The sequence below is a fragment of the Dioscorea cayenensis genome, chromosome 7 (genome assembly GCF_009730915.1).
Source record: "Dioscorea cayenensis subsp. rotundata cultivar TDr96_F1 chromosome 7, TDr96_F1_v2_PseudoChromosome.rev07_lg8_w22 25.fasta, whole genome shotgun sequence".
In the NCBI taxonomy this organism is placed as follows: domain Eukaryota; kingdom Viridiplantae; phylum Streptophyta; class Magnoliopsida; order Dioscoreales; family Dioscoreaceae; genus Dioscorea; species Dioscorea cayenensis.
This window is the reverse complement of record NC_052477.1, coordinates 238,511-254,579: the sequence shown is the minus strand read 5'-3', so window position 1 is coordinate 254,579 and position 16,069 is coordinate 238,511. Positions and strand designations below refer to the sequence as shown.

The 16,069-nt window shown below is 31.8% G+C and overlaps 2 protein-coding genes across 2 annotated transcripts; one reads left to right on the top strand and one right to left on the bottom strand.

Moving 5' to 3' along the window:
* Positions 1-6,788: 6,788 nt before the first annotated feature.
* On the top strand, positions 6,789-8,936 carry LOC120265536. The gene is given in 7 exon segments (XM_039273472.1): positions 6,789-6,982; positions 7,062-7,121; positions 7,303-7,360; positions 7,833-7,918; positions 7,920-7,965; positions 8,288-8,455; positions 8,537-8,936. Coding segments are annotated over 7 exon segments (528 nt in total). The 5' UTR covers positions 6,789-6,959; the 3' UTR covers positions 8,624-8,936.
* Positions 8,937-9,469: 533 nt separating this feature from the next.
* On the bottom strand, positions 9,470-15,731 carry LOC120265506 (proline--tRNA ligase, cytoplasmic). Its single transcript, XM_039273438.1, has 13 exons — positions 15,642-15,731; positions 15,035-15,122; positions 14,851-14,933; positions 14,642-14,734; positions 14,205-14,321; positions 13,185-13,372; positions 12,487-12,553; positions 11,854-11,976; positions 11,607-11,759; positions 11,228-11,512; positions 10,868-11,086; positions 10,137-10,230; positions 9,470-9,783 (listed from the first exon to the last, which is right to left on the bottom strand). The coding sequence occupies exons 2-13, from the start codon at positions 15,069-15,071 to the stop codon at positions 9,719-9,721; spliced, it is 1,524 nt and encodes a 507-aa protein (XP_039129372.1). The 5' UTR covers positions 15,072-15,122; positions 15,642-15,731; the 3' UTR covers positions 9,470-9,718.
* Between the last annotated feature and the right edge of the window lie 338 nt (positions 15,732-16,069).

Genomic DNA, 16,069 nt, shown 5'->3' with positions numbered 1-16,069 from the left:
CAGTTACGTATTACGTAATGAAGTTACTACCTTTGGAATCAACCAACAATATATATTCCTCTGCTATTCATATATATATATATATAAGTCTCAGTATGCTGCAGTAGTAAATTTATAACAATATGGAAAGGTCTCGATTTGGTAGAGATCTCCATTTGACCAGAGCTTTTTCTCAAGTACATACACTTTGACATAATGAATCCACATTAAACATATAATCTTCCCTGGAAGAAAGAGTACAAAGTCTGTAATCATCATGTCTCTTCCATTCAAGCAACCTTTCCATGACCTGCACATGGCCTGGTCACCAAGGTATATATATTATCTATGCACATACGTACACAAACTCTATATCTTCTCCTTCTTCTTCTTCTTCTTCTTTCTTGATCTGTCATTCTTCATCTTCTTTTGAAACTGAAGAGATATCCATTTGTAACACATTAACATGAACCTCTTTCACCTTTCCCCTGATCAATGCATGGCATACATGATGTTTTGCTGATTAAAATGATTAATGCAATATTGTCTCATTTATTCAGGCATATATATAATAACAGCATGAGATGTAAATTGAATTATTATAATCACCGCATAACAAAAAGTCCATGGCTGAAATGAAGAAGCTTTTCCTCTGCATTGTGGCAGTGATGGTATTGAGATTCTTTCATTGAGTGAAGCATATGCTTGTATGTCCATAATGAAAGCCTTGCAGAAAGAGTTGGGTCAGAAGGAATGGCAAAGTGTTGGGAATTTATTAGCATTGAAGTCTTGCACTGGTGAAGTCATCCCCTCTTTTTCTCAATGGTGAGACTTATCTTGGACCCAGTTGTTGCAAAGCTATCAGAGTCATTGAACACCACTGTTGGGCAGCGCAGCCATGCTTTACTGCTTTAGGATTTACACCTTGATTAGTTGGTGATGCACTCTGTGGCTTTTTGTGATGCTAATTCAACTTCACCTCATGCCCTCATCTCTCATCTTCATCTCCACCACCATCACCATCATCATCACCATCACCACACCTTAATGCTCGCCATAATAATAGTTAACTATGAAGTTTAATTGCATGCTCTCAATAATGAAATAAATAATCTTCTGATCATCATCTTTGAATAAATTTGATCATCATCTTGTCTTCATGTTTACATTTATGTTGATGGAATTGGATAAACTTTATTGATCTTTTGAATGAGAAGAAGTGAAGAAGCTGCCAATTATCTTGTGTTATTATTAATCTTATGTATATTTGAAGAATAAAATATTGTCTTAGTGATCTTTGAAAACTCTTTTCAAAAATTAAATTTAATGATATTCAAAACTTTTATAAAAGTATAAACTCGAGATAGAGTATACTAGCCGAAACCATGCAGAAATATAAGTTTTACTCCGGTCCCCAGCAGTTATGGAAAAATTAACTAAGAGTAGTAGCACTTTGTAATTTATATTTTTATAAGTTTACATATGAAAAAGTGCTCATTCAAAAAGTTGGGATTTTTGCTTTACTATAGCTCTTGAGTTTTTCAAAAATCTCAATTACTAAAAATTACATTTAACCCCTATAAAAATTTTTATATCTAATTTGTGCAATTTATATTTTATATAAGGGTTATATTTGTGAAATATCAACTAAAAACAAAAATTTTTACTTATTATAACCTTTAAAAATTGTGAATGTCCCAATTACAAAATTACACATAACCCCTATAAAATTTTTATTCTCCAACATAAAACTTCTTTTGTAGTTTATATTTTTTTTTAGGGTTATATATAAAAAGTATTCATTCTAAAATTAGAGTTTTTTCCCTACTATAATATTTACAAATTTTTCTTAATCTAATTACACAAAATCACACTTTAACCCTTTTATATAACTTTTTATTTTTATTCTCTGAAATAGAGATTTTTGTAATTTATACATTTTACAAATTTATATGTAAAAACATCCATTTAAAAACATTGAAAACTCTTTGCCTTATTATAGCCTTTTAAAAATTGGTATAAATCATCAATTACAAAATTAAACTTTACACCCTATGAAATTTTTATTATTATTGAAAAATATATTTTTAAAATTTATACTGTTTTTAAAGAGTTAATATGAAAATACTCCTTTCACAAAGTTAAGAGTTGCCTGCCTTATGATAACCTTTTAAAAATTACACATAATTCCTATATATAATATTCTAAAAAGTTTTTGTAATTCATAATTTTTGCAAGGTTATATATGAAATATATCAAAAAAAAGTTTGAGTTTTTTCTTTACTATAGCCTTTGAAAATTTCTCAAATCACAATAACAAAATTACACTTGACATCCCATAAAATTTTTATTTTAATTCTCCACAAGAAAAAAGATTTTTATAATTTATACTATTTAAAGAGTTAATATGAAATATGTCCACAAAAAGTTGGAGTCCTTACTATAACCTTTGAAAAATTTCACAAATCTCAATAACGAAATTACACTTCTGACACTCTATAAAAATTTTCATTTTTATTAACTAACAATAAATATTTTTTGAATTTAGACTTTTTGTAAGGTTATATATGAAATATATCCACTACAAAAAATTGGAGTTTTTTCCTTACTATAGCCTTTGAAAATTTCTTAAATCTCAATAATAAAATTGCACTTGACACCCTAAAATTTTTTTTTTATATAATTTAGACTTTTTGCAAGGTTATATATGAAATATGTCCATCTAAAAAGTTAGAGTTTTTTTTCCTTATTATAACCTTTGAAAATTTCTCAAATCCCAATAACAAAATTGCACTTGACCTCCTATAGTCAAATCTCAATACAAAATTGCACTTGATACCCTATAAAATTTTCATTTTTATTCTTTAAAAATAAAGATTATTGTAATTTAGACTTTTTGTCGAGGTTATATATGAAATATTTCCACTCAAAAAATTAGAGTTTTTTTTTCCTTACTATAGTTTTGAAAATTCCTCAAATCTCAATAACAAAATTGCACTTGACACCCTATGAAATTTTTATTTTTATTCTCCAATTGAAATTTTTTTTATAATTTAGACTTTTTGCAAGGTTATATATGAAATATGTCTATCCAAAAAGTTGGAGTTTTTTCCTTACTATAGCCTTTGAAAATTTCTCAAATCCCAATAACAAAATTGCACTTGACACCCTATAAAATTTATATTTTTATTCTCCATAAAAAAAAGATTTTTATAATTTATACCATTTAAAGAGTTAATATGAAAAATACCCATTTAAAAAGTTGGAGTTTTTCCCTTACTATAACCTTTGGAAATTGCCCAAATTACAACTGTACAAATGCACATAACCCCCTATAAAATTTTTATTTTTATTCTCCAAAAAATATTTTTTTTGGAATTTAGACTTTTTGCAATGTTGTATATGAAATATGTCCACCCACATAGTTGGAGTTTTTTATTTACTATGGCCTTTGAACATTTGTCAAATCTCAATATAAAATTGCACTTGACACCCTATAAAATTTTTATTTTTATTCTCCAATAGAAAAGATTTTTATAATTTTGACTTTTTGCAAGGTTATATATGAAATATGTCTATCCAAAAAGTTGGAGTTTTTTCCTTACTATAGCCTTTGAAAATTTCTCAAATCCCAATAACAAAATTGCACTTGACACCCTATAAAATTTATATTTTTATTCTCCATAAAAAAAGATTTTTATAATTTATACTATTTAAAGAGTTAATATGAAAAATACTCATTCAAAAAGTTGGAGTTTTTCCCTTACTATATAGCCTTTTGGAAATTGCCCAAATTACAACTGTACAAATGCACATAACCCCCTATAAAATTTTTATTTTTATTCTCCAAAAATATTTTTTTTTGAATTTAGACTTTTTGCAATGTTGTATATGAAATATGTCCACCCACATAGTTGGAGTTTTTTATTTACTATGGCCTTTGAAATTTGTCAAATCTCAATACAAAATTGCACTTGACACCCTATTAAATTTTTATTTTTTTTCTCCAAAAGAATTTTTTTTTATAATTTTGACTCTTTGCAAGGTTATATATGAAATATATCCACCCAAAAAACATGTGAGTTTTTTTTTCTATATTATAGCCTTTAAAAATTTCTTAAATCTCAATACAAAATTGCACTTGGCACCCTATAAAAGTTTTATTTTTATTCTCCAAAAGAATTTTTTTTATAATTTAGACTCTTTACAGAGTTATATATGAAATATGTCCACCTAAAATTCGAGTTTTTTTCCCTTACTATAACCTTTAAAAATTACTCAAATCTCAATAACAAAATTGCACTTGACACCCTACAAATTTTTTTTATTTTTCTTCTTTGAAAGAAAAAGATTTATATAATTTATATTGTTTAAAGGGTTAATATGAAAAATACCCCCCTCAAAAAGTTAGATTTTTTCCATACTATAGCCTTTGAAATTGAACCAATTCTCAACTTCAAAATTACGCATAACCCCCTCTAAAATTTTTATTTTTATTTTCTAAAGTAAAATTTGTAATTTATACCTTTCGTAATATTATATGTAAAAAGTGGTCATTCTAAAGTTGGATTTTTTTTCCTAACTATAGTGCTTTAAGAATTATGCATATCAGAATTATAAAATTACATACAGCCCCTTATAAAATTTTTAATTTAATTCGAGTCAATTACTCATAAAGAAAACAAGGAATATAGAGGTCTCGTCCCAGTGAACATATATATATTTAATAATACACCAAAAAAAAAATATATATATTTTACTATTTTTAATTTTGTAGGGCGTTTTCCATTTTTTCCTTATTAATTTTTTTTCTTTTTCATCTCCATTGAAGAAGATCATTCTTTAAAAAGAAAAACTTGTGTATATATATCTATTTAAAATTATCGGTATTCTCTTAATGATGATTTTTTTTTCTAATAAGAGTGAGTAAACCATTATTTTGTTAAAAAAAATTGAATGATAAGTTTGTGATTAATAAATTTCAAGTGAGTTTATTGGGAAAAAAAAACAACATAGTTAAAATTGGCTTTTTTTCTTTGACGATAGCTTTTAAAAATTATTCAAAAATCGTAAATCCAGCATGTATATTAGAAGGACATTTTTCAAAACTATGATATTTGTAGGTTATTTTGAAAAAAAACTAAACATAAATCAAAGTATAGCCTTTGAGCATGGTTGCAATCCCAAATAAAAATTAAAATTTAAGTCGATTACTGTTAATTTTTATATATCTGCTTTTTTTTTCAAAAATTTAGTGAAACACCAAAGAAGCATTTCTAGTATTTCTAATTTAATTGTCTATATATATATATTATATAAATTATTCAAAAATCACATTAAATGATAAACTTTAAAGGATGAAATAAACGCTGGATAAACCACAACTTTATCAATAGAAAAGTAAACGAGTGAACGTAAGATAAACCCCTCTCACGCAAAGTGAGGAAGAACCAAGAGCAAGATAAAAACGTAAGAGAAAACCGGGAAGGCGAAGACACCGTGCTCCCATGCCTCACGCCCTGCATCAACATAAAGAAGCAATACTCACTGCAAGATTGAGTCGGGATCTCCAAATGATTTCGAGACTTTAGCGCCAAGAAATTAAGAGCACGTTTAATTTTCCGCTTCATTAAAAGCACGATCGCTGGTCTCATCGCTAGCCTTCTCTGGATCTTCAGGTATTTTCTTCTTAGAGGATCGAGGAGGAAGGGGAACAAACCCTCCTTCATTCCAACGCCCGTAGGCTTTTTGGGTCTATCACTTTTCTAATTTGTTTTGGAGCAGTGGGAAGATGAGTTGGATTATTTCCCAAGGAACTAGTTTCTTCAGGTTCAATTTCAACTGCAGGAGTATCTGACATAGGAGTTGGAATAGTATCAATCATTTGCACATCTTCCATGTCAATAGTTGAGTGAGGATCATGTTCTAGTTGATTGAGATTACCTTCTTCAAGGAAAGTGTCGTCATCTGCCAAGTCATTCTCAAGGATTTTTTCCATAAAATTTATGATTTTTTTTCAGGTTATATTGCAAAAGAAGTCATACAAAAATCAATGAAAACTAACTTCTTATTTTGCATTACAAAGTCATATATATATATATATATATATATTGTCCATCTAAATGTTTTTTATAGTCTTTGAGACAAATCTTAAATATAAAGTTGTGAATAACCCCCATAAAGAATATATTGTGATAAAACAATTGGAGTTTTTGCAGATTGTTTAAAAATCACATCAAATTTATAATTTTCTTGGGTTATATTTATAGAAATAATATTAATGAATAAAAAAAATTTCGTTTTATTATAGCCTTTAAAGATCCCAAATGAAAATTTATATATTATCAATATCCTATTAGGACATATAAGTTTTTAATTTATATTTTTTACAAGGTTATAGATGTAAAAATTCCATTCATAAATTGAAATTTTTTAATGTACTATAGTCTTTGAGAATTAGCTAAATCCCAATTACATAATTACATATAACCCCTTATAAATTTTTATATTTATTTTTGCCCTTCAATTACTTAAAACCCAAATGTGGGTCCCACGGTCCTCAGTCTCCGGACTTCATCGTTCGCCGGAGTTTTTCGATTTCATAATATTCGAGATTTTTAGAATTTTTTAAAGTTTTTGATTTGCTATTTATTTAGAATTTTAATTAAAATACCAAAAGAAAACATTCTTGACCTTTTTACTTTTTTAAAGTTTCCATAATTCCCTTTTTATTTTTTTTTTATTTTTTTCAAAAAATTAGATATAAAAAGCGTACCATTTTCCTAGGTGGCATAGTGGAAGCTCGTTAACCTACTCCCGCGATGTAACAGACCCAAGCTCAATTTGAGGTTTCTCTCCGCGCCCCCGCCCCCAAATTCTTCATCCAAATTGGTGAGGATTAGGGTTTTTCTAGGGTTTTTAGAATTCTTCTAAAAGAGCAAGCATGGGCAGGAAGAAGAAATCTCGAGCAGATCTCAAGGATGCCACGAAGGTCCCTCGAACAGTGAGTATTCTGGCATCCTTTTTGCATTGTCAGATTGAAGTAGAAGAAGGATTTGATTCCTTTGCTTGATTTCATGCAGGGAGAGCTCCGATTTTTACGATAAGGAACGCCTTGATGATCTTCTTGCAAAAATCAAGAGGTAACTTTGCCAGCTTGTTCCTTGGAATGCCTGTTTAATTGCAAGGATATCCCAAAGTTAGTCCAAAAGTTTCTCTTTTGGCGAACTTGATTCAGTAGTTGCAATGTGTTAGCTCGCTACTAGTTGAGAGCATTGATGAGTTTATGCGTGCATGTGCTTATGTTCTTCCTTTCTCTTTTAGGAGCATAGAATTGGCTAAAGAACTGAAAGGACCTTTACCGGAGAAAATATGGATGAAGGTATTGTCTTTTGACCATAATCCTTATAAAGTTTCTTTCTTTTATGCTGAAACTTGAATTAGAGAATAGAATGATGGAGTATTATATCTCTTTTGGGCTTGACAACTGGATAAAAAGTGATCACTATTCAAGGAAAAAACTGCAAATAAATAATGCCATATAGAAAGAAGTATCTTAGTAAGGGATGGCCATGAAAGGCAATTCAAAAGGCAACAGTCTAACATTTGCTATGTGATCTTCCTTCCTGCTTCTAGGTGTTTTTGTTTTATATCCTACGACTTTTTGCAGTGTTCAAATTGTATTTAGTTGAGTGTTTATTTTATTTAACAGTTTCCAAACAAAATAAAGAGCCAGACTGCGATGTTGTCTTTTTTATTTTTCCTCTTCTTGTGGCAATCGTTTCCTTATGATTCCCTTGAGCGATTTCTCAGTGTGTTGATATATTTTAATAACTTTATCGTGCTAAATGTAGCAACAATTTGCAATTGGCGTAAATGATGTAACACGCGTGCTGGAGAGAATGCCTCATGATTTGTTGCCAGTTCAATCTACATCCAAGCTCAGTTAATGGCCCTCTCAGGAGAGCTCCTTTAGTGCCGCTTCAGGTGAGCTGCAATTCTCTTTGCTTTCTTACTGCTTCTTGCTTACTTGCTTTGATATTACTTCTGGAGGTCTACTGTGTTTCTTGTTATATGAATTAAATAATGAATTAAATAAATAAGAGTATTTTGGGCATGGTTTCCAATTATTCGATTCCTCTTCCCTATTGTATACTTGCAGTTGAGAAGTTCTATTGATGCATGATTGACCTCTCATGTTTCAAAGAGGATGTTGTTATTAGCTTCATGCCAAGCAAGCTGTTTTTTCTCGTTCTTTTTCTTTTCCTTATGTTTTGAGTTTTAATTCTTGCCCATGGTCTACATATAGGCTGTTATTGTAGCTTTAGACTGCAACCCCCGATGGTTAGTAAAGCATATACCAAGCTTATCATCATCCAGGCAGGTTCCAGTAATATCAATCAAGGACAGCAAAAGGGGTTCCCTGAGATTAGGCGAACTGGTAAATCTGAAAACAGCAATGGTAATCGGAGTAAAGGTCTGATTCTAGCTTCAATGCCCTGATATATTCCAATTTTATTTATTTAAATCAAATCTGCAATATGTTGGTTCTTTGTAGACCAAAGGAAGCAAAATCAACGAAGCCATTGATGCAATTCTGAGCGGTGGTGATACATTATTGGAGGATATTAGCAAAACACCTTGAAAAAGACCTGTACTCGAGCTGCAGGTTACAAAAAATTTTCTTTGTCACAAAGCTCTGAGGAAGCAAAGCTTGTGTAAACAAGAGTATTTAGGCAACATGAACCAACTGTTACGGAATAATAGAGGTGGCAAACAACATGTTTTGAGTTAGTCTTGTAGCTTCAGCACCTCCTACTCCACCAAGTATCAGTTATTTTTAAGCTGTATATTCGCATGTTTCCTAAGCATTGGTGTATTTTTTTTAAGAGAATGCTGAGTTGGAATGTTTAAGAAAATTTTGGTTGGAATTTATGTAGTACATATATATGTGAGAATTTTATGAATGTTTTATTAAGATAAATTTAAGAAGAATAAAAAATATTTTAAAAAGATTTTGAAGTATAGGTGTATTTAAGAGAATCCTGAGTTGAGCTGTGCAAGAGAATTAATGCTGGAATTGACGAGAATTTTAGTAAGGGAGTTTTCACATCCGTCCAGATGTACTTTAGACATGAGACTTTCAGAATGTTTTATAAAGATAAATATCAAGGAAGGTGGAAGAGTTTTCTTTTTTTTTAAAAAAAAACAAAAGAAAAATCAAACAGGTTATGTATTTCTCAAGAGAATATTAGATTGAATGTGCAAGTAAAATTAAATTGGAATTGACTAAGTAGATTTTCCATAAAAATAAGTTAATAAGCGAGAACATGACTAGCAAAACGCATCCATTCTCATAACAAGCAATGACATATAAAGTAAATAATAATCTTCATACAGCATACACAATAATGAACATCAGAAGCTCCACATCAAATGCATTCCATAAAGGCATGAACAATAATTTATACCGCAAAAAAACCTGGCGATGTAAATTTTATGGTGGAGTTGGCATATATCAAGCTCACGAAGGATGGGGAATTGAACGTCACAGTTTGCCCTGTCTAAAATAAAACATTTCAGGTGTATGCTACAGGTAAATATGAATCCCGAAACTATAAGTCCTCTTTATGTTCCTTGAAACTTAAGTAAAAAAAAAATACAGAATCTGAATGTGTGACAAAATCTCAATGACCAACCCCAGTTTACGTCGGTTGTAGACTAAACCAGAGAAACAAACTCAGTAGCTCCGGCCCCAGTATGTCCATTTTTTAGCAGGCTTCCCAGAGGTAAAGCAAAGAGTGCCTACAAAAAGGTCAACATTGTTAACTTCAGCTGAACAACACAGCAAAGAACCAAGAGAAACAAATCATCCAATGAAATAAAAGAGTGTCTGCGTAAATCATTGCAAAAGTATGCACCTTCATTAAAGGAATGCTATTTATTGATTGATTGAATTATTTATTTGTTTCTCTTGTTAAAGGTTGATATAAAGGTGTATTACCGAAAACTGGGCAAAAGCTATGTAGAATGTAGAATGAGATTGGAGAACCATCTAGTGCAAAATAAACTCATTCCATTTGCATGTATGGTAAAAGCAGTTTTAACATAGAAATCTCATTGGTGAAACAAGGAGCAAATGGTTGTAACTGTGTTACCTTCAGGAAGTTCAGGCTGATCAAAAGGAGTGCATAAGGTCTTTGCAGCTCCCAGCTCGCCTTTTGTTTTCAACTTAACATCCTTCTCAACTTCCTATACAGGAAATAAAAATAAGATTCAGGGGGAAAAATAAGTGCAGAATTCAACAACACAACATGCAGATATAAGAAGTTTGATGGATTAAAAAAAACGAACATGTTGCTAAGGTAGAAGTTTTTGCCCTGAAGCTTATGTGGTTTTGCAATTTGAAAATTTAGACCAACTACATAGAACATTTAAGAGCAAGGATTGGTGAATTAATTCCCACCAAAATATCTCAAGCCAGCTCAATTTATCTAGAACCTAACCCAGTTAAACTTGATAGAGTGGCAAATTTTCATGTTAGACATAGCAATACTTGCATATTCAAATTATACTGTCAATAATCATGTAAAATTTTAGAGATACTAAAGCCCTTGACAAGTATTGTGTTTTGAAATATGATTTGTATTATTCCACGCACATTATACAAAACAATTTCATTAATTTATTTATTTTTCTAGTCATAACAATCTAAAACTCTAGGCAATTGGTCTGTCCACACCTCAACAGCTAGCTGCGTAGCTTAACAACCTCACCACCAAAGCTTGGAACATGCAAGTTATTGCTATAAAATATGCAAAAGACCCAGCGGGCTTGAATATAAACAATATATTTTAGATAGAATTTAGACTTAATGAAGTTTCCAAACCTCTTCATCACACCATGGAGCCAAAATCAACTTTTTGTCATTAAGGGCCTTCAAAAATTCATCCCATGTCCTGACAACCTTGATGCAGGCATCTCTTTTCTCTTTTGCGGCATTAAACAGGCTCTCTTGAATAGTAGAAAGTATGTCTTTCACCTGTTCAACCAAACCGACTACAGGGATGTCCACTTTTGCACCATTGTCACGTCTAACAACACGTACCTACAGAGAAAAATTACTTAGTCTGTAGAAGAAAATGTAATATTAAGTCCTGACAGAGAATATCATTGCGTGATAGCTGTGAAGGAAGTTTACATCCAGAAGGGTTATAAGACTGACCCATAATTGGAATAATCCTATTACCTGTTTATTTGCTATATCTTTAGGTCCAATTTCAATTCTCAGGGGAACCCCTTTCATTTCCCAGTGAGAATACTTCCAGCCAGGTGAGTAATTATCTCTTAAATCTGCCTCAGCCCTGAAACCAGCTTCGTTCAATGATTTCACTGTTTCTGAGCACGCATCAAAGATTGCTTGTGTATCAGCATCCTTGTATGGTACAGGAATCACCACAATCTGTACTGATGCAACTTTAGGAGGCAACACCAATCCTTTGTCATCACCATGAACCATAACCATCACCCCGATCTGTCAAAAGTATCACTTAGCATATAGACGACATTTATCTCATGGGTCAATTGTCAAACAGTGTCACTAACTATAATTATCAAGAAAAATATACCGTTCGAGTGCTGTAAGCCCATGAGTTTTGCCATGCCATTGCCTTTTCACCCTTCTCATTCTCAAAATTTATCTGAAACATCTTAGCAAAATTTTGACCAAGACAATGCGAGGTGGCACCTTGTACACCACGACCTGTGTTTGGAACGAAAGCCTGGAATGCACTAAATTAGTTGTACAAACTGGATAAAGGAGAGCTAAAAATCAACCAGAATTTACATTATACAGATAAGTTATTTTATCAGTACCTCAACACTTGTAGTATAAAGACCACCAGCAAATTTCTCTAGCTCACTTTTCTTTCCCTTCACAACTGGGATTGCTAGGTATTCTTCATATATTCTACGGTACAGTTCCAATATATCAAGAACCTGAAACATGTGCAATGCAAACAAACAAATTATCATGAACAAGACGTAAGAATTGTCATAAACTGAAGACATGACACAGACACACAAATAAACATCTTTAAAAAAAAAAAAAATCATCCTCCAACAATGAAGAGAATGAAAAGAACCAGTTATGCAACTTCTACAACTTCTAAGAACATCAAAATCTTGCACTATTTGAATTAATGGCGTAATTTTGATATTCCATCAACAAAATTTTATAGAATGACACCTTATTCATAAAATCAACAATCCATAAGAAATCAACTTGTTCAGCATTTTGAAATTCTAGAGAATATTCACTTCATATCCAGGAGAGATCCCACATAATTAATCCTTCATATCCAAGGTGGACGACATACGTAACACTAAATGTTATTTGGCCTGTGAACCTTCTCATATTGAAATCAATCATCTAGAAGGAAACAAGCATAAACTTTTGCATACTATATCAAATGCCCACAACAATATCACAGTGCACTGCTTCCATACCTCCTGATCTGCTTCTTCCTTTGTCGCAAAAGCAGTATGCCCTTCTTGCCAAAGGAACTCCCGACTCCTACAAAAGTTAGTGCATTGCCCACTCAGACCAAGGTGCAACAAATGAAGCTTGGCAACAAAAACCAAAAGAATTATTGCTTGAGATCATGCAGAACAAGTTTCAGTGAGGAACATTAACATAGCTGTCATCATGCAAATGCACATAAAATATGTGATGATGCCAAAACTTAAAGATCTACCATTTTAGTTGAATATTAATGCTAAGAATAAATTCCATGCCAACTAATATTGCATGCATAAAATTTACAACAAACACTACAAACCATATAATGAAGATTAGCCCCTTTTAAATGGTCCACATTGGTGTCTTGTGAACTGGTTAAATTGATAATCAAATAAAACACAAGGTATGGGTCATTCTTTATGTAACTATCAAGCTTAAGGCATCTTAATATATGGAAGAAAAATATCCCATTGTCATTGGTGTTGAGATGTTGCAAACAACTAGCAAGGTTTGGAATCTCCTTGTAAACATTGGGAGCGGGTATAGAAACCAATTGGACTCTCCTTGTTCATGTACATTACGACTGATGGGTAACAGCTGCCACTAGCTATCTCAGCCCCATACGCCACAAAGTATACAGAACAACCTATAAAAAATTGTTTCTGGAGGCATGACAATGGAGTACCTGATAAATGGAGTTGGGTTGCTGAACTCCCATCTCACCACATTGCACCATTGGTTAAGCTTCAAGGGTAAATCACGATGCCCCCTAATCCATTTAGAGTAGTATGGGTACATCACAGTCTCACTTGTAGGACGAATGGCTATTGGGACCTCTAACTCACTTTGTCCTGATTTGGTGACCCAAGCAACCTATACAAAGAGAGGAAAGATTAAAATGCAATATACATAGTTGCAACTGCTATGTGAACCCAATTAAATAATGCATAACAAAGATATTCTAAATCACAAGATATTTTATCTGTAAGCATCATCAGTCTACATTTGAATGATCACAAAGACAAAATCTTTAAGAGTAAAAAAAGACCAAAGTGAACCAAGTCATGTTTGATATTTATAAGCAAAAGTAAATATGTCACCACCTTTTTTGGCTTATTGTTATGAGAATGAGAAGAACTTTCCATTTTCAACTTCCTCTCTGGCTGCTGATGTCATTATCTTTTTTTCATAAAAATGTTCTTTACAGATGCCACTTTTTGAAAATGAATCAATAAACTTAAACACATAGGAAACCTGGCTTGAATACCTATGCACTTTCTATTGTAAAAAGAACACAAGAAAGATATGGGACTACAGTTATATTTACAGTGATCAACAAGATAAGAATCCATTCACATTCATGAGGACATGGGAATAATTGCTTTGAGAACTCAATGAAAGCAACAACAGTTTCGAGAATGGCTAATAAAATTGGTCATTAACTTATCTAATTTCACTTTGCACATGCCCACCGTTTTGTTCTTCACAATATCTGTGAAAACTTGCCGATGTAACAGGAAAACACGAAGTTCATGTGTTCAGAATCTCAGTAATTACATGATTGTAAGAAAGAAAAAATTAATTTGTTATACATAACCATTAAATGCTAGAGTGTGCAATGGAGACAATCCTGTGAGGGAGTACATGTGCACCCACGCTTGGCACAAACAGAAAAACTTATTCTATCTAGGAATAGACAAATTACCTCAGGGGCAAAACCCTCTATGTGATCTTTCTCCTTCTGCAGTACATTTTCAGTTACAAAAAGTGGAAAATAACAGTTTTTGATATTCATTTTCTTTATTTCTGCATCAAAAAACACCTGCACATTTCAAGATTGCATGTCATTAACCAGTATTGAGCACTCTCAACCACAAGAAAAAAAAACAAACAGAAAAACAAAAAAGCTTTAAGCTGCATGAAATGAAAAATATCAATAAATAAATAAATAAAGTAACAAAAGTTAGCCAAAAATGTTCTAGTTATTTTTCTAAGAGCAAAAATTTCAAATTCAGACGAGGGGGTAAATAAATGGAAACAAAACTTAAGGCTATCACAATATCTTGAATCTGCATGAACACAAAACTCATGAAAATAGGAATGAGCCCTATTAAAGGAGAGAAAACACAATGAGTTACTTACTTGAAGTGCTTCCCAAATGGCCATCGTCCATGGCCTTAAGATATAACAGCCAGAAATATCATAGTACTCGATCATTTCACCACTAACAACCACCTGAAAAATCAGTTCAATGCTTGGTTAGATTTCTTTCACCAATAACCCAATGAGAACAAATGAGGTAATTTTATAGATCTACAAAGGAACTAACAAAATCTTCAGTTCAGCATTACCTCAGAGTACCACTCTCCAAAGTTCTCATCTTTCTTGTAAGTTAAGCCAAGACCTGTTTCCTTTTTGACTTCTTTCTTCCTTCCTGATAAATACATATATGGATATAAAATCAGTCTCCAATGGAAAAGTAACGAAATTACTAGTTTATCATTATGTGTGAATTTCAAATGGTATAATACTTGCCTTTTGAATCATTAGTTTTAGTTTTAGTGCTCGACATGTCTTTAAAAACTTGTTTCACAATTCCTTCCCCGCAGCAACAAGAAGCAGTCTTAAAAAAAAAAAATGAAGAAGGTTATAGAAGGAACATTAAAGAAAAGACCAATTTAACTCCATATTACATTTCTTCTTAAAATGAACAAATCGTTACATCATAGTTTCAACCATATAAAAACCTCATCTTTTCCCATTCCCATCAGCGAGAAAATAAAATTTCCACACCATCAAGCAAGAAACTGATCACCTTGTTCAATAACATAATGTACAAACAAAAGAACTATTTACCCACCCTAAAGTCAAACCAAAAGCAAATTGTGATCGTAATGCATCAAACCACATACATTTCATCAGAAAAACAATAAATAGCACATCAAATAATAATTTTGAACTCTTGGATTTTTTTCACAGTCCAATTCCAGAGAATTGAATATCATATCAAGACCAAGAAAACAAATCAAAGGAAAGGAAAACCCAAATGGATTAGAGATCGAAACGAGATCCATGCGACACAAAAGATGAGTCAAAGATCAAGTAAAACGCAACAAAGAGTCAAGATCCAATTGGGGTTTACCAAGACGGATGGCCCTCTGACCTCGCTGGAGGAACCCTAGAAACCGCAGCCGAGGTGGAGGGTCTGAAGATGAGGTTTTCTTTCCCTTTCGAGCTGATAACTAGATATAAAATTCAAGGTCTACGGCACGGAACGGGCTCAGATCGGGCCGGAACCACCTACTCCGAGTGCCCGGCCCGCTTAATTTTAAATTTTTTTTTATTAGTTAGAATTTTTTTTAAGTTGAAATCTACAAAATCCAGAAAAAGAAAAAAATGCCAAAAATCCTAAAAAAAATTCTAACTAATAAGTAAAACTGGGAAGTATTTTTAAATACTAAATTAATAATATATCTCAAATTAATGGCACTTCTGTAAATAATTTATCTCAAAATCTGAGATATATTTGATAATTATTTTATATTCCAAGATTTAAGATATACGTAGTAT